At 34.5% G+C, this 23,268-nt stretch overlaps 1 protein-coding gene and 2 pseudogenes across 1 annotated transcript; 1 reads left to right on the forward strand and 2 right to left on the reverse strand.

The window, feature by feature from the left end:
• The first annotated feature begins 1,971 nt into the window (after nt 1-1,971).
• Nucleotides 1,972-3,137, forward strand: LOC145240263 (general transcription factor II-I repeat domain-containing protein 2B-like). Its single transcript, XM_080103845.1, has 2 exons — nt 1,972-2,343; nt 2,694-3,137. The coding sequence occupies exons 1-2, from the start codon at nt 1,972-1,974 to the stop codon at nt 3,135-3,137; spliced, it is 816 nt and encodes a 271-aa protein (XP_079959971.1).
• Nucleotides 3,138-15,878: 12,741 nt separating this feature from the next.
• LOC145240553 (U2 spliceosomal RNA) lies at nt 15,879-16,042 on the reverse strand (annotated as a pseudogene).
• A 301-nt stretch (nt 16,043-16,343) lies between these two features.
• LOC145240587 (U2 spliceosomal RNA) lies at nt 16,344-16,491 on the reverse strand (annotated as a pseudogene).
• Between the last annotated feature and the right edge of the window lie 6,777 nt (nt 16,492-23,268).

Genomic DNA, 23,268 nt, shown 5'->3' on the forward strand with positions numbered 1-23,268 from the left:
CTTATTATTCGAATTATTTATTATTATTCGAAATATTTGGATTGTTCTTTTTTTATTCGAATAATTCGAATGATTTATTATTATTCGAAATATTTGAATTATTGTTTTTTTATTATTCGAATTATTTGGATTATTTATTTTTCGAAATAACTGGATTATTATTTTTTGTTATTCGAATTATTCGAATTATTTATTATTCGAAATATTTGGATTATTGTTTTTTACTATTTGATATATTTGGATTATTCCCACTGTGATTGTTATTCGCACAACCTCGATGAAAGTTCAAATGTTTCTTAGGCTTTTCTTGTCGAACTTGCGAATTAACAAGAAACATTGAACATAACCTTTTATTTAATCCAGAGGTCACCAAACTACGGCCCGCGGGCCGAATCTGGCCCGCGACGTCAGTTCACCAGGCTCGTCGACCTTTAAGTGACGTCGCTTCCTCGGCTCGTGGTAGCTCCGCCTACGCTCTGACGTCACCATGGTTTTCATCGCTTTAAGACCTTTTTGAGAAGGTTGTTTATCTTAAAATATAGATTTGCCAATGATATTTAAAAAAAAGGTTCTTGCAATTTTTCATCGACTTATTCATTTATCTCAAAGGTGTGCAAAGTTCAATAAAAAAATAGGATATTTGATAACTTTTTAAAAATGATAGAAATATCATTCTTAACTTAATTTCTTAGAAAAGACATGCCAACATCAAACTGAAAAAAACTTTTTATTTTACTTATGAAAGAATTAAGTGGAAAAAATTTAGAAATACTATTCACAACAACTTTCGACCTTTTTCCACTGAACCACTACAATCTCGGAATGGTAAATGTAAAACGATTGATATTTATTAATTTTCTCGCTTTAGTAGTTTGGCTCTTTGTCTAGTAAGTGTCAGAGTACAGAGCGATCAAACACAGTACAAGGCCTGCCGACCAGTTTTACCCCCCTCACGGCAGGGAGGTAAGGATTTTAAAAATGAGTCAATTTTGACTGTTTTTATATTGTCTTCAAACAAGGTGAAACATCTTAATTTTGTATGATTAAAGTTTCTAGGTGAAAATAACCCAGTAAATCACCAAATGATAATCAAATTATTTTTTTTTGGATAAAAAGATATAATATTATAGAATTAATAATAGTACAAATATCTTATACTTATATATTTTTTAATTCTCGCTCAGAGTTTTTCTGTTGGGTCTCGCATGACGAAAGGATCTTGCGTCATCGCTAATTGTAATTCTAATAAGATAAAAATTATATCTTTGTCGGATTGTAATTGAGTTTATTAATTCTATATAACTGTTTTTCGTTGTCTCAAAAATGTATGGTTAGGGTACTATTTGCCAAAACTTATAAATAATTTATTTGGATTAAGGAATTTAATGGTGATTTTTTTAAGCATATTTTTGATAAATATTTATTAAAGACACAAAATATAAATTTACTTAAAATAAATTTTGTACCTTCTCTGTTACTGAAAATCGACTAAAGCAAAATAGACTATATTATGATTGTGCATCCTTTTTTGAAGACTACGAAAAACAGCTATGAGTCCATGAAACGTGGTTTAGAAACTCAAAGAAACCTCTTCACGAGAAAGTTTGCTGAAAATGAATCTGTCACTCGTACAAGTTACAAAATAGTGCATAAGATGGCAGACCGAGGAAAACCGTTTACTGATGGCAACTTCATCAAAGCGTGTATGAAGGAGCAGCAAATGACTTGTGTCCTGAGAAAGCCGATTTGTTTGGAAGTATCAGCCTTTCGACAAGTTCAGTTGTACGGAGAACAGAAGAACTTGGAGAGAACATAGAGCTACAGATACGTGAGAAAGCTAGGAACTTCTTGTGGTATTCTCTGGCGCTGGATGAGTCCACTGATCTCTCGAGTACATCACAACTTCTCGAGTTCATTCGTGGTGTCAATTCGGACTTTTAGATAACAGAAGAGTTGGCATCTGTTTGCAGCATGCATGGAACAACAACTGGAAAAGACATTTTCATGGAAGTGCAGAAAACTTTGCAAGACTATAACCTTCAGTGGAATCATGTTCGAAGTGTTACAGTTGATGGAGGTAAAAACATGGCTGGAGGGAGGAAGGGTCTGGTGGGGCAGATCAGGACTCAGTTGGAAGATCTTCAAATTCCAGGCGCTCTGTTCATATACTGCATCATACATCAGCAAGCACTCTGTGGGAAAGACTTAGATATTTCTTGTGTACTGAAACCAGTCGTTTCTGCTGTGAACTTCATTTGGGGAAATGCACTCAATCACCGTCAGTTCCAGGCTTTTCTTGAAGAAATTGATTCTGATTTCTGTGACTTGCCTTATTACACAGCAGTGAGATGGCTCAGCTGTGGTAAAGTCCTGTTTCTTTTTTACAAGCTCCGAAAGAAATAGATGTTTTTCTCACTGAAAAAGATAGAGCCGATCCACAGCTGTCAGATCCTATCTGGCTGTCAAAGTTGTCTTTTTTGGTCGACATCACATCCCACATGAATGAACTGAACTTGAAACTTCAGGGAAAGGATAACCTCGTCTGTGATATGTACAGAATTATCAAAGGATTTCGGAGAAAGCTGTCATTGTTTGAAGCACAACTGGAAGGAGAAAACTTCTCTCATTTTCACTGTTTCAGAGAGTTTTGCGCTTCAATCGCTGAAGATGTCAACCTCGATTTTCCATAAAAGATTATTCGTGACTTGAAGACGCATTTTTTGGAAAGATTTTCAGATCTCGACAGAACTGAGAGTGACATTCTTCTGTTCCAGAATCCGTTTGATTGTAACCTTGATGATGTGCCAGTTGAACTACAGTTGGAGCTCATTGATTTGCAAGCAAATGACTTGTTGAAAGAGAAGCACAGAGAAGGAAAACTTGTTGAATTTTACCGCTGCTTACCTGATCCTGAGTTTCCGAAATTGAAGAAATTTGCCGCTGGTATGGCATCACTGTTTGGAACAACTTATGTCTGTGAGCAAACATTTTCAAAAATGAAGTATGTGAAGTCAACACATCGAACGAGATTGACTGATGATCAGTTGAAAGCAATTCTCTTGATTGGATGCAGCAATTCCAAACCAAACATTGATGATATCTTGAAAGCCAAACGTCAGTTTCACAAATCTCACTAAACTTTTTTGCTGTTTGGGTTGTGAGATTCGGATATGTGCACACTAGGTTTGATGTAACTATCTTTTTGCTTACGTCGCCTTCTTTGAAAACTTTTTAGTAAATAAAATGTTGGTTGTCTTTGTTTTTTGATTAACATGGAATGCTAAACTTAATTTTTCGTCTTTTTTCCCAGAGCTTTCGTTCTGGTTTGCAAGTATTGAACAGAATGATTATGCGGCCCGCGCTCGCCATTCTTTCAGTTATCCGGCCCACTGTGAAAAAAGTTTTGTGACCCCTGATTTAATCTATTGCGTAAGGATGCTCCCGTTTCGTCAACCATGACTAGGTAAAAGTTCTGAGTAAATTGTATATACACACACACACACACACACACACACACACACACACACACACACACACATATATATATATATATATATATATATGGTCATGAATGATAGTTTCCACAGACCTTGTACTAATCTTGACATCTTGGGCTATTTGGCGAATAGTAATGCGCCGATCTTCCAAATGGCAGCCTCAACTTGACGGACAGATGCATCATCAATGGCAGAAGAGGGGACGACCAGGTCTAGGGGCTGTTTCCACAGACTTCCGGCCATGTTTGAATTCACGATGCCAGCGTTTTACAAGGTCATATGATGGGGCATTATCACCATGTTTCTTTCATTTCATCAAAATTCTCCTGTGGTGTGCGTCCTTTCAAATACAAAAACCGTATCACTGCTCGACATTCAGCAGATTCCATTTCACACCTGACTCAGTTCAAACACCTGTAAAACAGAAACCACAATTAGTTCATAGCTGTAATTTGCCACATAACACGTAGAGATATAAATCCTGGCACAAACAAAATTTCACCTAGATCAGACAACTGGAAGTGGGTCAGGGTCATTACTTATTGCACGCCCCTCGTATATATATATATATATATATATATACCATTTACATATATTTATATTAAAAGCCCACTGCCATTCCAAGAATAAGATTGTGTACGTAGTCCCGATGCGGATAGTTAATGATGAAGCAAAGGTTGCGTAATTCATCTGTTTCTATTTATAGTGTTTTAACTTGAAAGATGTTCAAGACAACTGAAAACAATTTCAGAATAACGGCTCGAAATTGCCAGGTTTTACAGAATCCAGGCTGCTCTAACAAACTAAAAATAAGATCAGGAATTACCTGACTTCTTAAATATTTCCAACATTTCACAACGGTTAGTTCTCGCTATACAAACATTTATAAATCATGAAACTGGGCGAGGTAAAATGGCTCCAACACTGACATTCTCTCCGTTTTAATGGCCACCTCCACTGCTTCCATACTCCACCTTCTGTTCCATCTGTTTTTGAATGATACAAGCACGTCATCTCACCAACAACGCGCCGACAACATTAAAATCTCCCACCCATCTCCAATCTGCACACGTAATCAATGGAGATAGTTTATATCTTCCTATTTGTTTTTTATTTTAATTTTCAGTTTAGTGATTAATGATTATATTAATATTGGATTATTAAATATTTAGATCCGCAATACGTATCAATAAATATATCATATTTTTTTATCTCTCTTTCATCGATTCGCGATTTTCATTCACGCCTATTCTCTTCCTTTCGTCGTTGCTCTAAACTTAATAATACGGCTTAAATCATAATAGTGTTTGGTTACAACCTTTTCTATAGAAAACACTCCAGACAAGGTATGAAACCAGCTGATGTAAGGAGCTAAGAGAAAAACACTTTTGCAAAGTAAAAACTCGCCAACAATAAGAGTTGGATGGAATAAATTCTGACCCAAAAAATAATTCTTCTCCCTCTGTCAGAAACATGACACTTGGAAAATGGAGAATAAAAATAAAAAAATAAAAAAAGCAAAAACAAATTTAAGATCCACTTTCGACTCTCTTTAAATTATCACATGGGGTCGAGTAAGAAACCCTTGAAACTCGAAATAAAAAATAAATATCCGATAGTATTTTATCCTTTTTTTTAACCTTGCATCGTCCTAATATCCCATCCCGCTTTCATTTAATTTTGCAACTAAAAAATCGATGCGTTCTATCTAAATTATCCTTTTTTTGGAAAATATAATATTAGTGTTGTTATTGATTTTTTTTTTTTTTTTTAGTTTTTGTGTTTTTTTTTAGTTTTGTGTACTTTACCCTGGCGTTTTCAAGAACAAAGAAAAATACGTTTAACTTACAAGCGTTGAAGTTTTAAAAATAAAAAAAAAACGATGCGTTCGTCCTATCGATCTGTTTTATCGCTATTCAAACGCGTTTTCCTATAGACCCCAATGTCTACCACAGATAAAGTTTTTATGGCCGAAATATCGATTGCCTTTGAAGATGGTACTGTGTAATTATGTTTACTAGTCTGCTCCTATAGTTGTTACATACGCTCATGTTTATAATTTTTGTTAATGTTTTCTTTACTTCGTTGAAGATACGACATGTCACCGCTTTTTCCCTTACAGCAAATCGGGTTATACTGGGATGGAACACAGATATATATGCATCGAAGCAACTGTATATATTTTCATATAAAAAATGTACATTACAAATATGCGAGGCATTTTACTATCTTGCAATGTTCATTACTAATGTGTGCATGTTACGTACTTAAGTTCGCTGTGTCTAATCGTCCCATCGAGGTCGGGTGTCCATCGAGTTTACTTCAGGCTGCAGTGTTGTTCTCTCGTCCTGATCCCTCTCTGCAAAGGGATTTCTTTTAGAATGCGCAATAATGGAAACTCGCAGTCTTCTGCATTTTTAATGCAGCTGTGTTGATTGGATTTCAACACATCGGTTTGGAAATACATCGCTTAATACTCTTCGCCAGCCCTTCATCTTAGGAGAGTCTTGCAATTTCTTGGCTACGTCGTAAATCACACGTGCGTTCTCACTTCCAAGAAGACTCTATTTGAATCTCACTTCAGAAAAATGATCTCGTCAAAGTCCCGCCTATTCTCGTTCTCATGAACCGGGACACTTCTGCAGGTGTCTGTACTTGTTAATTTTTGGCGTAACCCTATAATGCCTTTTTGTCAGACCAGCAATCTGCGGCTATATTCGTAACAGGTTTTAACCTTAATGACTTTTCAAACTAAAATAGAGTACATTTCTAAATCTACACAGGCGGCAAAAAGAAGGTCCGCACTTGTAATTTTTTTCCAAAATTGTAAATTCAAGCTAAATTAAATGTAACGGTTTACACAATAATATACATCATTTGATTGCCCTTTTATTCTTTATAATTTTACCTGTTCATATTTGACTTTGAATTGAAATATTTTAATGTTCACGTCAATTTAAAAAAAATGGTTCAAATTTAGGAGGCAAAAAAAAGTCCGGACAATGAAAAATTGTTATTTAAATGTAACGTTAGGACATTAATGCAACACAAATACAACAGGAACACAATAAACTAGTTAATATTTCGTAGCAGAGACTTTCTGCAATTTGACAGTCTGCTATCTTTTGGAAATTCCTTGAATTAGACTGCTGTAATACTCCGGAGAAAGGGCATCCAACTTTTCTTAATTTTTGTCCAAAGTTCTTCCAAATTTGAAATTTTATCAATGCGTAGCAGTTGCTTGGTATAATGCTATACGTTTTCGAAAGGATTGAGGTCTGGAAATTGTGCAGGCCAATTCAAACACGAAATATGATGCTCTTGCAGGAACCTCTTGACATTGCCAGCTGTGTGAATGGGAGCATTATCCTGCATGACGATGGGATTATTATCCAAATTCCAACCAAAGTAGCGTAGAAAATGCTCAGTCAACATAGTAATGTAATTGGTCGAATTAATTCGACCTTGCAGGCGAACTGTAGGCCCTGAACCATTGGTACTAATAATGCCCCACACCACACTGAACCTCCATCACCTTGCAGCACCTCTGAGCACCTAGGATTAAATCTTCGTCTTTTCTCCGCCGGACGTACTGACTACCATCACTGTCTTGTCTACTGAACTTGCTTTCGTCGCTAAAAGCACTTTTGACCAATATGAAGAGTTATGATCTTCATTGCATCCGACGAAGTCCAGACGGCGCTTTCAGTTCTTTACAGCAATCATTAATTTGCGTCTTGCAACATATCCTCGCAAATTAAATTCTTTTAATCTGTTCTTGACGTTATAATGAGAGCAATTTTTAACAAGATTGCATTGTTGTATTTGGGGAGCCGTTTCAAAACTGTTTCTTAGGCTGCGGATCTTGATAGCATTGTCTTCCCGGTTAGAAGTTGCACTAGAACGACCAGATTTAGGGACATCACGAACCCTGCCGTATTTTAGTGCCTTTGCACAGTCTTTCGTACCGTTTTCTCATCACATTCCAATCTGCGGCCGATTTCTCGATTTGATGAACCAGAAAGGTGGAGATTAATGAGATCCTGGCGATCATTAAGAGAAAGTCGTGGTATGTGGATTAAATGTTACGTTGTATAACCTGGTCCAACAACAATTACGATTAGAGATGCTTTGTTGCAGGTTGGTGGATATTTTAAACTGATTTAGGGGCGATAAATAAAGCTGGTTTTAAGCGGCTTTGTTGCTGCGGACTTTCTTTTTATCCTCCTCATTTTTAAGTTACTTTTTTTAAATTGACGTAAACACTAGAATATTTCAATTTAATGTCAAATAATAACATGTAAAATTATAGAGTAATAGAGGGTGAACACAATGAGATATAGGTTGTTTAAACGGTTACATTAAATTTAGCTTGAATTTGCAGTTTCTTTTAGCCGGCGCTGTATGTACTAACTAAAACTGCTACTCTGCTAACGTAGTATCCTATTATATAACAGTTATCCACTATACCAGATATTACTCATTCCATATGTAAAAATATTGTATTAGTTTCGTGTAAACTTACAGACTACTATTTGAATATTCAATACGGTGTTCTTAACATTTTCAGATTCATCTTTTTATTATTTTGTTAGCGTTTCCTATGAGGATTATGCTCTGGGAATTAGAATTTATTCACGTAGACGCCGTCGTGTGGTTTTTATTGATAGGACCGGTTTTTTGCTATTTTTAAATACCTTTTTAGACACATGGGATTCCTTGACATTCAACATTCTTGTAATTAATTCTGAATCATCGTAGGGCAGCACTGATTAGTTCTACCCATCCAATCAATTCCTACATTTTACTTTTGCTTTTTAAAGAGCGAAGTGTTAATAACAATTCACGAACCCAAACACATTTTTATATTTCAAATAAAACGTCTGTCTGTCCAAATTTCGTTGAATAAGAAGTAAGCAATTCAATTCACTATAAGCAATATAAGTAATACACACACGTATATAAATATATATATGCATACACGACGGTCTTTCCAAAATCTATGCACCTTACATTTTTTTCCGCCGGAATGGATCAGTGTGGATTGAAAATTGCATTGACATATATTTATTTATTTATATACGTATATATATATATATATATATATATATATATATATATAGTAAAGCTTTAGAAGGCTGTCACAATGCGAGAAATGAAATAGTCGTTGTTGGTAAAAGTAGACGAGAACAAGTGGCGATTTACAAATCAATAAGTACATACACATATGTTTATATACACATATATATATATATATATATATATTCAGTTGTATTAGGTAAAATGTCTTACTTGTTATGTCTGCGACAATATCCATTATTAATTTCGGAAAAAATCCCTTTTCAAATGGTGAACCTAACAGATCGATACAAAGCATGCTAGATGGTTGAGCGGAAGTTGGATTGCTGTGTGGGGCCTCGGAGCAAATTTAAGGAGGGGGTTTCAGTGTGGTCTGATTAGGTAATTTACATGTTTATATTTTTAATTTATTTTTTTTATTTATCTATTTTTATTTTTTTGAGTTTATAACTTGTTGCTTTAGCGTGACCTTTTTTAAATTTTGTATGTTCTCTATTTTGGGCTGTAAGTTGGGCTGGGAGAGGTGTGTAGTGGTGTACCTGTTCTAATCGGTTATGGTTGTAATGGTAAGTCTTTGGTGGGAGCCGTATGTAAATTTATATAATGAATGAAGATCCGAGCTCCAGTCTGTTATTGAGTTCTGGCAATAATTTGGATATTAGTAATGATTCTTTCATGCTAAGATTCCCGCTCACAGCCCAACTTAAAGTCCAGAGAGGACCTTATTACCTTATTACAAGCCCTCTCCCATATAAATTATATAAGAAAAAAAAATAAAAATAAAAGAAATTTAATAAATAAAAACAGCAGTATATGTTAAAAACTATGAATAATAAATAAAAAAATAACTAACTGAAGTACATAAACCAAGTGGAATGGGTCATAGATGGATGGTCACATTCAATGCTGCCAAGACTAAACTGGTTTCCTTCAATAATTACAAGAACCCTTCTCTGCCACCAATAGCAATGGCCAGTGACTCCCTGTCTGAGAGTACATCTTTCAAACTGCTTGGCCTAATGTTCACAGGAAATATGAGTTGGAACAATTATATTGAAAACATTGCCAGGACCGCTGCGAAAATGGTAGGCTCTCTCTACCGTGCTAGAAAACTGTTGACACCTGAAAGTATCCTGTACCTCTATAAGGCCACCATTCACCCATGTATGGAGCATTATTGTCACATTTGGGCCGGTGTATCTGCTGCTAGTCTCACGCTCCTAGACAAGGTTCAAAAGAGAGTCGCCAATCTGATAGGCCCTGAACTGGAATCTAAGCTTCAGCCTCTGTCCCATCGACGAAACGTTGCATCCCTCTGCCTGTTATACAAGTATTTTGATGGTGAATGCTCTAACGAACTGCAGACACTTGTGCCCCCACGACGTAGACACTCTCGACGAACCCGACAGGAACCAAAATCCCACCCCCACACAGTAGAGATCCCTAGATGTAAAAGATCTTTCTACTCCAGTAGTTTCTTCCCCAGAACCGCAAGACTCTGGTATTCCATTCCAAGTTCCTGCTTCCCCAACCGTACTGACATGCAGAAGTTCAAGTGCAACGTGAACCGACATCTTGCTGCCTAAATCCCAACATAGTGCCCCAGTAGTTGCTGCCACTGATAGTAGCCCCCTACACCAAGGTGGCAATGCGCCTTTTTTGGGGTGAAAACCTAATTAAAAAAAATGGCTGACGTTTAGGAAACTGACTTCTACCTCTAAATTCCACAATTTACACTTTTTTTCTTTTTTCACGTTAATCTCATCAAAGCGCAATATTTTTCTCGGTGATGGTCACAAAGTACGTGTTCACTTTAGTAGAACGTTATAATTGAAAACTAATCCCCGATGATAAATTTCATAAATTTTTTCTTTCATTTTTTTTTTTTTATAGCTGAAAGTGAATTTTGTAATCGATGAGATTAACGTAAAAAAAGGAGAAAAAACTGTAAATTGTCGAATTTAAAGAAGCAGGCCGATTTCCTAAACGCCCGCATAATAAACAATAATAATTTTATTTTTTAATTTTTATTTATCAGACTGGAGATTAGGTGGCAAAATACTCTCGGCCGTCTATTACAGAAATGGAACATAATTTCCTAATTACCGTTATGTAACTATGCCAAAAATGTCAGAAGTTAACAGTTTTAAATAGGCAGAACTTATAACTTTGTTTAAGAGTAAACCACTTTTATTTATTTTAAACAATATATGCAGAGTTTTTTTTTTAATTTGAAACAATATGAATACTTTTTTATGAAGTTTAACAATAAAAACATTTATTAATTTTAATTTTAATAATATAAACAGACCATTTTATAATTTTTAATTTTAAACAACATAAAAGAACTTTTTATAATTTTTAACGGTAAATCTTTACTTGGTTTCCACCTTAATATTTTCCATCTGAAATGATGACTCCAAATGTTGTCGGGTATGCTGAAAACGAATATCGCATCAAAAGTTTCCGAAAATAAGTAGTTTGTCGGATATTAAGCAATATAATTTATCTTAAAAGTTGTGGGCATGGTTGTACACCAAAAATATGCGCGCTTGCACGTACAGCTATGGCCAGCACTTTAAATATAAGAATTTATATTGCTTAATATCCGGGAATCTATTAAATTTTAATGCGATATTCGTTTTCACTATATGCGAAAACATGTAAAAGTCGTTATTTTAAAGGAAAATGTTAAGGTTGAAACCACGTACATCTTTACCATGAACTTTTTAAAGTTTTAAACAATATCAACAGATTTTTTTAAACAACTATCACGAATGTTTTTGATTATACGGGAACCATAAGCCTTTTATTGTTTGTGGGTGTATCTAGGTGTCAATCGGGTCAATAATTCCATCATGGTTATATTTTCCATAATGGAAGTGGTCCAAACGTTTATAGACTGTCTATCAATCTGATTTAATTATGCCCCTGGTAGGATCCACGATTTAATTATCGGGAAAAACTCTGGTAATATTACACACGTTCGAGCCACGTTTGACGGCTCCGAAAACCCAGACTCCATTCTTGACTCGTTTTCTATTATATTTTCGCTTGAAAAAATAACCTGAGACTCTAACAAAATACAAACCAAAAAAAAGAATAAACGTGTATAAGTAAATGTTAATTTAAATCGTTTATAAAAAACAAAAAAATACGTGATTCCATTTTCAATAAACATGAGATAAATAATCTGTAATTAAGTGGATAGTTCTATTTGGATTGTTTAAAATTAAAAAAATTATTTATATTGTTTAAAATAAATAATGTGTTTTTGTTAAAGTTCTGTTTATATTGTTCATTTTTGAAAAAGAACATTTGACCGATATCATTGTTTATATCTTGTTGGCATTAGGCAAGATCATAGTGCAGTATCTGTTCCGATCATACACTTCCCCTTTTCTGATCTCGATCAGTGGAAGAAAAATCCTTAACAACAGAGGCATTTTTTATTGTGGTACTTATCTAGAATACCCCTCACACTAAAATCCAACCTTATGTCTAATGTCGTAAGGAGTCAAGTAAATAAAAGCATATTATTTGAAATTTGGTTCCTTTATGTGATATAGCGATCAACCCTATCTCACTCTAAACAGTTAGTTGTAAAATCAACTTTTTTCTTTACTTTCAAATAAAATATAGAGTTTTTACTTGATTAAATAATTCGAAATAGGAAAAAGATTTTTGTATTAATTTTATTTTTTATTTATATCACTACGAAATAGATAAAAAACACATTCCATCACTACGAAAACAAAAACATATTCCATCAACTTTTGTTCTTGAGCAAATAATTCGAAATAAAAAATGATGATACTTATTCATCTATGTTAACACATTGAAATCGCTTGTTAGAACGCCATTCTTAACATGAGAAGGGGAGGGTATTTTGTAAATATGTTGTATTCTCACGTAACAATTTAATTTAGGAGATTTTTAAATATTTACACTTTCCTATTCTGTTAATAATTAGTTGTAAGGCTTTTTTTTCGTCTTTAATGGGGAACCCTGTTTTTTAAGGGGAACCCTGTTTTTTAATGGGGAAACCCTGTTTTTTTAAGGGGAACCCTGTTTTTTTCGTCATTTGAAGAAGATTTTGAAGTATTTAACCTATCAAATTCTGTTTATGATTTAAATCAAGCATTCTAGTTCACTTGTCTATCATGACATGTGAAATACGGAATCTTTGGTCTCGTTATCAAGAAAAGGTCAAATTAATCAGAATTATTCAAACTAACAAAAAATGAATGAGAGAAACTGCGATGTTTATTTAAATAAAAAAATGATATTCTTGCAGAGGAAAGACCGTGCTAACATAAATCAAGTTTTACCACGGGGAGCGTTTTTTTAAAACTAGTCTTTAGTTTCACCTAGCAATTTAATAAATCACAAGATACCGTGGATTTAATAATAATTAAAAAAAACTTGCCCGGTCATTTCTCTACATAAGTAACTGTATTGTCAAAACTATTTTTCAAAAATAAATAAATAATAAAAATCATACATAAAATCTTTAAATATACAAATGTATAAAAAAAAAACTTGAAAAATAGCTTGAAATAATATTAAAAATATAGCGTAGTAGCATACAAATGATTTTTACTTCTAATTTAATTTAATTTACAAACAAATAATAATTTTAAATTTTAAAAAGGAATCTATTACATTCATTTACAATTTACAAAATAGAAGACTCATATAACAATTTTAACTTTATTTCTATATTTCTTTCTATAAGCTTTTATGAATAAACGTTAATACGTAAATTATTTACGTATTTAAGAAAACCGGCATGTTTTTTTTTAGTTTTTTTCGGTAAGCGAGATACCTTTTATTCAATCAGGATGTATCTAGGGGTTTCATCATCCAATAAGGATGTGGTTATGTTATATCCTTATCTGCGACACATTTTTCTGGTTTATAAAACTCAAATGTTTATTAGCCATTTTAAATATTCTACTTTCCTTTTAAAGTATATTCACAGCAATAACGGTCGAAGCGAATTAGCGTAATTATATATATATATTCGTACAGATTATAATATTAATAATAATAATAATAATAATAATAATAATAATAATTTGGCTTAGTGTTACCACAAGCACCACAATATGAAAGATGCCTAATACAAATAACACAGACCGTGGGACTCAGAAGAAAGATCTGCGTAACATGATTGGCAGGTGCTCTCTCTGTAGCAAGCATGGGGGACCTAGTCGTCATCCTGCAAATATTGGCACACTTTCTAATTTCAGAAACATAGATAACAGAGGATGAACAGGTAATCATAATCCCTCATTCAAGGGACCGAAATGATACTAACACACAAAAAAAAACACAGCCAAAATAACCAACATAAAAGAAAAACCTGAGTGAAGAAATGGAAAACGAAGGAGAATAGATTTGTAATGGAATGTTATAGAAGCCATCCTAAATGTAGATATGGAGGTTACAGGAAGCGAATGAAAGAGCTATGAGACCGGTCCAGTGACTACCATAGACAACAACTACTACAAAACAAAGAATAGCGGAATAGCAAGACTGATACTTAATAGATGCTGGCTCTCAAAACTAGAACTAACGGTAAGACAAAAAAAAAATAAAATCGAGCATAAAGCATCCCTCACTGAAACCACACGTGTATAAGCCCCACAAGTAGAAACAGTACAAGCGGTGAACCTACAAACACTAGACTCTACAAACGAGGAAATCGAGAAAAATAAAACAGAGATAACGGAGGATAAAGCTGAAGAAATAGAAAAAAATAATACAGTTTGAACTCCATGTAAAAAAAAAATGAACGAGCCAAAAACAAAGCTCTCATCATTAACGAACCAAGAGTAGAAAAAAAAAACAGAAACAGAGAAGTTTAACAAGTTTCTCTCACACATCACAACAGACGCAATCACTAGCCTAAACAATTTAATCTACGCAGGCGCCAAGATCGTAAGTATGAAGTTCGAAACAGAACAAGGTCGAAAGACATTAGTCGCGTTGTCTCGTGTAATGAATGAATGCGTGAATGTAGGATTGACATGAAATTCTTTAAGATAAAATAAATGACAGAAAAATGGGCTGAAATGACTTAAATAAATAAAAAGTAAATGACTTAGAATGACTTCAATGAAATTAAGGATGAATTGAATGACCTTAAGAACGACTTGAATGCTTAAAAAGTAACGGGAATTCTTTAAAAACAACTTGAATGATCTGGAGAATGATTTGAATGGTAGATACTGACTGGTTGTAAAGTGGGTGATCATTTTACATTAAATAAGTACAGAAAAGTGATGTCCACTTTATATACTAAAGTTACAAACATAAGTACAGCATGTAGTAATAATAGATTCTTCACTGTGATCTTGTCCAAAAGGCGAGAAAAGGGTATTTATTTGCTCCCCCAGCGAGCAAATGAGGCACAACGCCGGTTTTAATGTCAGGAATGAAGTGGAAATGGGGACGAACTCCGCGGGGAGTAGGGAAGCTGGATAGTGACAATTGGTATAAAGGGTTGCCCCTACATTGACCAAGGTCTAGTAAGCTGGGTTGGTATTTATTTGCTCCCCCACTGAGCAAATGAGGCACAAGGCCGATTTTTAATATGGGGAGTGAAGGGGAAATGGGGACCAACTACCCGGTGAGTAGGGGAGCTGGATAGTGACAATTGGTATGAAGGGTTGCCCTACATTGACCAAGGTCTTATATGTAGGGTTGCCCTTACGTATGGTCTTTGCTTGCAGTATCTGCCGGAACAGATACTGCACTGTGATCTTGGCAAAAAGTCCAAGAAAAGGGTATTTATTTGCTCCCCCACCGAACAAATTAAGCACAAGAACGATTTTTAATGTGAGAAGTGAAGGGAAATGGGGACCACCTACTCGGGGAGAAGGTGAGCTGGATAGAGAAAATTGGTATGAAGGGTTACCTCTACATTGACCAAGCTCTTATATGTGGGGTTGCCCCCACATATTGTCTTTGGTTGCAGTATCTACCGGAACAGATGGTATTTATTTGCTCCCCCACCGAGCAAATTAGGCACAAGGCCGATTTTTAATGTAGGGAGTGAAGGGAGGGGGAAGGGAAAAAGGAGACCAGCTCCCGAGAGGTGGGAAATGGAAGCTGGTTAAAGGTCAGGCATGTGGGGTTGCCCCCACATCTGGTCTTTGCTAGTCATAGCTGGTCTTTGCTAGTCATAGCTTGCAGTATCTGCCGGAACAGATGGTATTTATTTGCTCCCCCACCGAGCAAATTAGGCACAAGGCCAATTTCTAATGTGAGGAGTGAAGGGAAGGGGAAGGGAAAAAGGGGACCAGCTCCAGAGAGGTGGGAAATGGGAGCTGGTTAAAGGTCAGGCATGTGGGGTTGCCCCCACATCTGGTCTTTGCTAGTCATAGCTAGTCATAGCTTGCAGTTTCTGCCAGAACAGATACTACACTTTGATCTTGGCCAAAAGACCAAGAAAAGAGTATCTGCGGTATTTATTTGCTCCCCCACTGAGCAAATTAGATACAATACCGATTTTTAATGTGAGGAGTGAAGGGGAAATGGGGACCAACTCCCCATTGAGTAAGGGAGCAGGATAGTGACAATTGGTATGAAGGGTTGTCCTTACAATGTACCAAGTTCTTATATGTGTGGTTGCCTCCACATGGTCTTTGCTTGCAGTATCTGCCAGAACAGATGGTATTTATTTGCTCCCCCACTGAGCAAATTAGGCACAAGGCCATTTTTAATGTGAGGTAAAAACCAGCTCCCCTAAAAGTAGGCAAATAGGGGGCACTCTGGTTACCAAAAATAATAATTGTCCCAGTATAGAGGGTTTCCCCTCCATTGACTGGTACAAATTATCTTAAGTGCAGTATCTGCCAGAACAGATACTACACTTTGATCTTGGCTAAAAGGCTAAGAAAAGGATATTTATTTGCTCCCCCACCAAGCACATGTCGCACAAGGCCGATTTTTAATGTGAGTAGTGAAGGGGAAATTGATACCAACTACCCCGGGGAGTAGGGGAACTGGATATTGACAATTGATGTGAAAGGTTGCCCCTACATTGACCAAGGTCTTATACAAGGGGTTGATATTTATTTGCTCCCCCACCGAGTAAATTAGGCACAATACCGATTTTTAATGTGAGGAGTGAAGGGGAATGGGGACCAACTCCCCGGAGAGGAGGGGAACTGGATAGTGACAATTAGTATGAAGGGTTGCCCCTACATTGACCAAGCTCTTACATGTGGGACTGCCTCCACATATGGTCTTTGCTTGCACTATCTGCCGGAACAGATACTACACTTTGATATTGGCCAACAGGCCAAGAAAAGGGTATTTATTTGATCCCCCACCGAGCAAATTAGGCACAAGGCCGATTTTTGATGTGAGGATTGAAGGAGAAATTGGGACCAATCTCCCGGGAAGTAGGGGAGCTGGATATTTACAATTGGTATGAAGGGTTGCCCCTACATTGACCAAGGTCTTATGTGTGGGGCTGCCCCCATATATGGTCTTGGCTTTCAGTATCTGCCGGAACAGATACGACCCTTTGAGATATTAATATCCTTTCTTGAACAAAAGGCCAAGAAAAACTTAAAAAGCTAAGAACAGCTTCTATTAAGAACTGACCTTTGATCTAAACCAAAAAGGCCAACTACAGAACTGTTACCGACAGACTGATAGACCGACCGATTGACAGACCGACCAACCGAGTGACTTATAGAGTCGCTTGCCTGCGACTAAAAATACCAAGGGAATAATGGACCGACAAAACCTAGATAGTAAACCCAAATTAACAAACATAAAAAAGAAGCCAAAATGATAAACAGGAAGAAAGGGACGTGGAGAAAATTGAAAATTGGAAATGTGTGCAGCAGGGAGAAGCTAAACACGAAACACAGAGACTGAACCAAAAACTAGCAGCAAAAGAAGTGAGACTGAGACGATATCGATACAAATCTGAACACTGCAAGCAAAACATTTTAAAACAATGAAAACGAATTTCCCCTAAATTGTGAACGGAGGAAAAACAAAAACAGAATGACCAAACCCGACAGAAACAAGACTAAGTAAGATATGGGGAAAACGAGAGGAACACAACAGAAATGCTGAATGGCTTACAAACATGAAAGAAGAGCTACAATACCTGGAAGAAGGAACAATGAATGAAATCAGCAAGAAAACCCTAAAGAAAACCATAGGAAAGATTGCAAACTGGACAGAACCAGGACACACCCTGATACATGCATACTATTTCAAATAATTCACACCACTACACAGAAGAGTCGCCCAAAACATGAGAAGATGTATACAGGAAATAAACCTGCAAGATTGGATGACAAAAACAAATCAACACTGATACAGAAGGACACAGAGAATGGAACCGCTACCATCACGTGCTTACCCACTGAGTGGAAAATACTAGCAGCACAACTGAAGGAACACATCCACCACTCTTTAAATAATCATGGACTTCGCCTCGAGGAATAGAAAGGATGCTAGAGAGAAAAAGCGGAACACTGTTATACATAGATTAAAATATCCTAAATGAGGTAAAAAGGAGAAACAATTTAGCCATGGCATGCATCGACTACAAAAAAAAAAAAAAAAAAGCGTACGACAGGATCTCCCAAGCATGGATAATAAAATGCTTTAAAATGAATAGAATACAAAGCAGGATCATAAGAACATGGGACTGGAACCGACAACTTATGGACAACACATAACAGAAATTAATATAGAAAGAGTCATCTTCCACGGTGATTCACCGTCACCATTACTGGTTATCATAGCCATGATGCACCTGAATCAGTTCTCCATCCCCTCCCTACCTCCTCCCATTGCTCCATCACCCCTCCCGAAAAGAGTGATACTAAATAACTGAGAAGGTCAAGGAGGATGGAAAGACCAAGAGGAGAGCACTCACCAGACCTCCGCTGAATAATTGCGAAATTAACTGTGACTTAAAGAAGACTTATTGCCACTCAAATTCCAGATATAACCAATCGCCTCTGCCAACGAGAAATCGCTGGTAAGCGGCTGTTGCGAGCACGCTAATTCTTTTGCGGTGTTATTGAAAGAAGTTGAGAGTACTGGAAATCTGGAAAAACTAGTTGTCACTCAGCTTCCATTGAACACCACGGATTGTTTTCACGTGTGAACGCTGCTTGTGAGCCAATAATAAGATTTATTATGTCACCCACTTTAAGACCTCGGTTCTTCTTGTCGAGCACTTTACGTTGAAATGAAATTAGTCAACCACTTAAGCTTACGTGCGCAGATAATGCTGTTAAAATCATAAAGTCACTCTCGGCCGCTTGAACAACATCTAGGATTTATGTAAATCTTAATTTCATCTTTATTTCTCACTGCGGTTAACGCTGAGCGAGCGGTTTTTTCTTTGCTACTGTAGTTAGAGATTGTTTCACGGCCGGGTTCGTATATCCCGACCGGCGTGACTCACTGCATGATTAAACACTAGGGTCGGTAGTTACTAAAAAAATTATAAGTAATAATTATATATATATATATATATATATATATATATATATATATATATATATATATATATATATATATATATATACATGAACTTCCAAAATTGTGAATTTATTAGAGGAGGATTATCTTCAATTCGATTTGAATTTTGTTGTTTGTTTTTATATACATTCGCAGCGCTGATGAGTGCCATTCTGATATAAAATGATAAAAAAGAACTATATATGAAATTATAAGTTAAGAGCAATTTTACATTCGTTCAATAAATAAAACGGAACATTTTTGAGATGAGCATTAAAATGAATGTCCGTTCCTAGTGAAATTATACAATATAAATATAAATATATATATATATATATATATATATATATATATATGTATATATATATATGTATATTTATATATATATATTTATATATATATATATATATTATTTTTCGACAAGAAATAGACATTGAAAACATAAAACTATCCTCATGCTATAGAGTTTCAAACGATGGATCCTATCTTATGGGGGAAATAGTTTACAAAATAAATACTTTGCGGGTTAGCACATAATTTAAAACCTGTAATTATGATCGAAGTCTTACATGTATAAAAGCTGGTAATGTTGCAGAAATACATTGGTTAAAACGGTATCCCACATGAAGGTTAGATGAAAAAAGACTCGAAAACTCCGGTGGAATTTTAACAAAATGTTTATTGATTAGATGTATAGATGGAATTAAAATAGTCGCTTAGTAATTCTAAGGCTCCAAGTGGTTGATTTACAAACATCTTAAAGTAGGGATAGAATATATGTTATCAAGTTTAATGTTTCAAATTTCGAAGCATTTAAAGTTGATGGAATGTTTATTATACGGAGCCAAATTTTGAAAGAATATAAATTGCATTCAAACACTCCCTGTTGCCCGCATGTAGTTTCTGATAAAAAAAGTATATCTCTATCCAACCCAGATACAATTTATTTCCCTAACAGAACACTTATTACATTTTTTTCTATTTTATCCATTCTAAAAACGAAGGAACAATATTAATAAATACATTCGCGAAAGTCTAAAATACAAGCTGTACGTCTAAGAGGTATTAAATAGAATTTTAAATTTGAGGAATATTTGAATTGGTGTCTTATGATTATCAACCTGTATGAAAACATATTTTAAGTTTTAAAAAGAGTTGTATTGCGCCCTCCACAAAAATACACTTTTATTCTTTAAAATTCATTTCATTTGGGGGCATTTAAGCCCCCAAATGAAATGAATTTTAAAGAATATTTATTAATTCGTGTGTAATGCGTATTCTTAAAAATGTATGAATTCGGAGTAATTTCACCTGCATTTTTACTTTGGTCGAAATTTAATTCAACTATATATATATATATATATATATATATATATATATATATATATATATAATTATTATTATTATAGTAAAAAATAATTATGAAAGCCCCTTTAAGAAATTCATTTCCTATCGTTGAGCACTTTCAGTTGAATTAAAGTCGGTCACTTTAGGTCTTATGCATAGATCATCGTATAACGATTAGATCACTCTCTGACTGACGTAATGAACATTTAAAATTAAAATATTTAAAATTCAACGCTACTTCACGCGGTTAATGGTAGCCGAATGGATACGGTCTCCGCTAATCGAGCCATAAATGTCTCGTGTTGCTGGGTACGAATCGTTTGGCTGGTGTTAATCGTGACACCCTGCACTAAAGAATCCCGAAAGGATGAAACACTAGTGTCTGTAGGTATTTAATTATTATAGTAAAAAATAATTATATATATATATATATATATATATATATATAACCAACATTATATACATTTTACGCTAAGCAACTGCGTAATAATATTCGTAATGAATAGCTAATTCGTTTAGGAGCAACTCCCATGCAAATAAATAAGTATATACACATGCACACATACTATAATAAATGAATAACCAGTAACACCATTTTTGTGGTATGCTCCTAGTATCGAACATTTCGACTAGAAATGGGACTTTATGGCGAGTATAGATTTACATGCGTTCCAAATTCATGATGTATATTGCAGCTAAGAAAATTGCATATAGTAATATATATTTATTTAATGCTTACTTATCTTGTATTAGCCAGAGTCAACGTTGTTTAACTGCAATGATCAAACGAAAACTATTGCGTCAACGTGATTATGCCACATACTTAAGTTTATACTGATAGAAATATGTGTGCATTTTGGAAACCTACCGTAGCGAGCGAGGTGGATTAAGTTGGTGAATATGCAATATACCTAATAAACTCTGTTCGCTTGCTACCGTAAGGCCTCAATTTGTAACAAATGTTAAATTTTAAATTTTAATTAATATCATTTTTCCAGTCAAAATAGAAAATTACACCAGGAAATAACGATTACAAAGTAAATAAATCTCTCTATTTTTTTATTATAACACACACACACGCATACATACATACATACATACATATATATATATATGTCTCTTTCTCTCTCTCTCTCTCTATATATATATATATATATATATATATATATATATATATATATATGGGGGTACTTTTGTGTACATTGTATCGTCTGACAAATTGAAATAATGCGACTGGAAATATTAATCAGTAGAATGGGACTCAATCATGTCTTTTCATCAAGGGAATTTACATATTTTTAATCAACACGAGAAAATATCTAGACAACACAACGTGGTATAAATACGAAAGCGTCTACAACTTTTATTAGAAATATAAAGCGACTATTAATACATATGTGCATGCCTTTGAATCTATGTAAATGTATTCATACGCTCATATAACTCTCTTAAATTACATCGGAATGTAACGATATAATAAGGTAGGATTCGCGGAAAGGTTTCGGCCTGCTTTTAAACGCCCAAACTAGCAAGTGATCTAGTCAACTTTAAAAAAAAAATTCATATTGTTTTTAAAAGCAGCATTGTATTAATTTACTTTTATTCCTTGTCATTTCGTTAATAAATATATATTTGCTTTAAGAATCCCTTTTAAAACCAAAAATGGTAGAACTTAGGGGTGTAACTTTAGTAAGCATCATCTCCATATAAACACTTACGTCAAAGTGGAAGTACATTTTAGGTCCCCATTCATGCGTTAAATAGAACCTTTTACAGACACCATATTATATATATATATATATATATATATATATATATATATATTCGGCATTATCAAGTAGACATCTGGCTTCTCGTGAGATAACTATAGCTAAGCACATTCTAGCCTGTCGAGTAACAGACGGATTAGTAGTTGGGAACACTAGCCGTCGTATATTCAGGTAACCATGTATCTATAATACATCAGGGATATGGAAATCCCTGTCTTGGACACCCGTGGACAATGCGTATCATTTGTAAACCATTGCTTAAAGTATTATATCTTAAATGAATTTGATTACTTTGGATTTAAAAGGCAAATGTTTTCAGTTATAAATAATTGAAAATAAATTACATTAAACATGAATTAAAGTAAAAATAAATTAAATAAATCAACTTTAAATAATATTTTTAAATAGAACAATTAACACGATCATATTATTAAATTCAATTAATTACATTTGTTTTATTTATTAAAATATATTTTTCATGTAATACGTACCTAAAGTGACTTATTGAATGTAGATTTTGTTTTGAATACATAGAACATAAAGAAAAAATGCTTGCAAAAAATGTGTAAAAATCCGTTTTCAGTATGCACATTAATTTGTGGAGCAGTATATCTTTTGTACATATTAATCAAATTGTCCACAAACAGACAGTATACGGCTTTATTATAATAGATTAGTATATATAATTCTATATATTTTCATTTATGCTCGCACAAAGTTTTCTGAAATCATTAAAAAATATCAAGTAAAAACACTTATTTATAATACTGTTATATTGTTATTATTATTAGTATTAGACGATACCACTTGTGCGCGTATGTTACGTAAGTTCTTATTAGTAAAGATATGAGTCTTAGTGAGAGTTCTTGTCTTATTACATATGATGTTGTATCTTAGAGATAGAGATGTTGTAATGACATTTTATAACACATACATATAATAACAATACAATTTACCTTTTTGTAGAAATCACAAACACAAAGATGAGCTTTATCACAAAACACATGATGAATTTATTTCTTTACGACCGGTCGTGATTTCCTCATTAAGAATTCAAAGTTTCA

Source organism: Euprymna scolopes, chromosome 19, assembly GCF_053919585.1.
Source record: "Euprymna scolopes isolate OS-2025 chromosome 19, ASM5391958v1, whole genome shotgun sequence".
NCBI lineage: Eukaryota > Metazoa > Mollusca > Cephalopoda > Sepiida > Sepiolidae > Euprymna > Euprymna scolopes.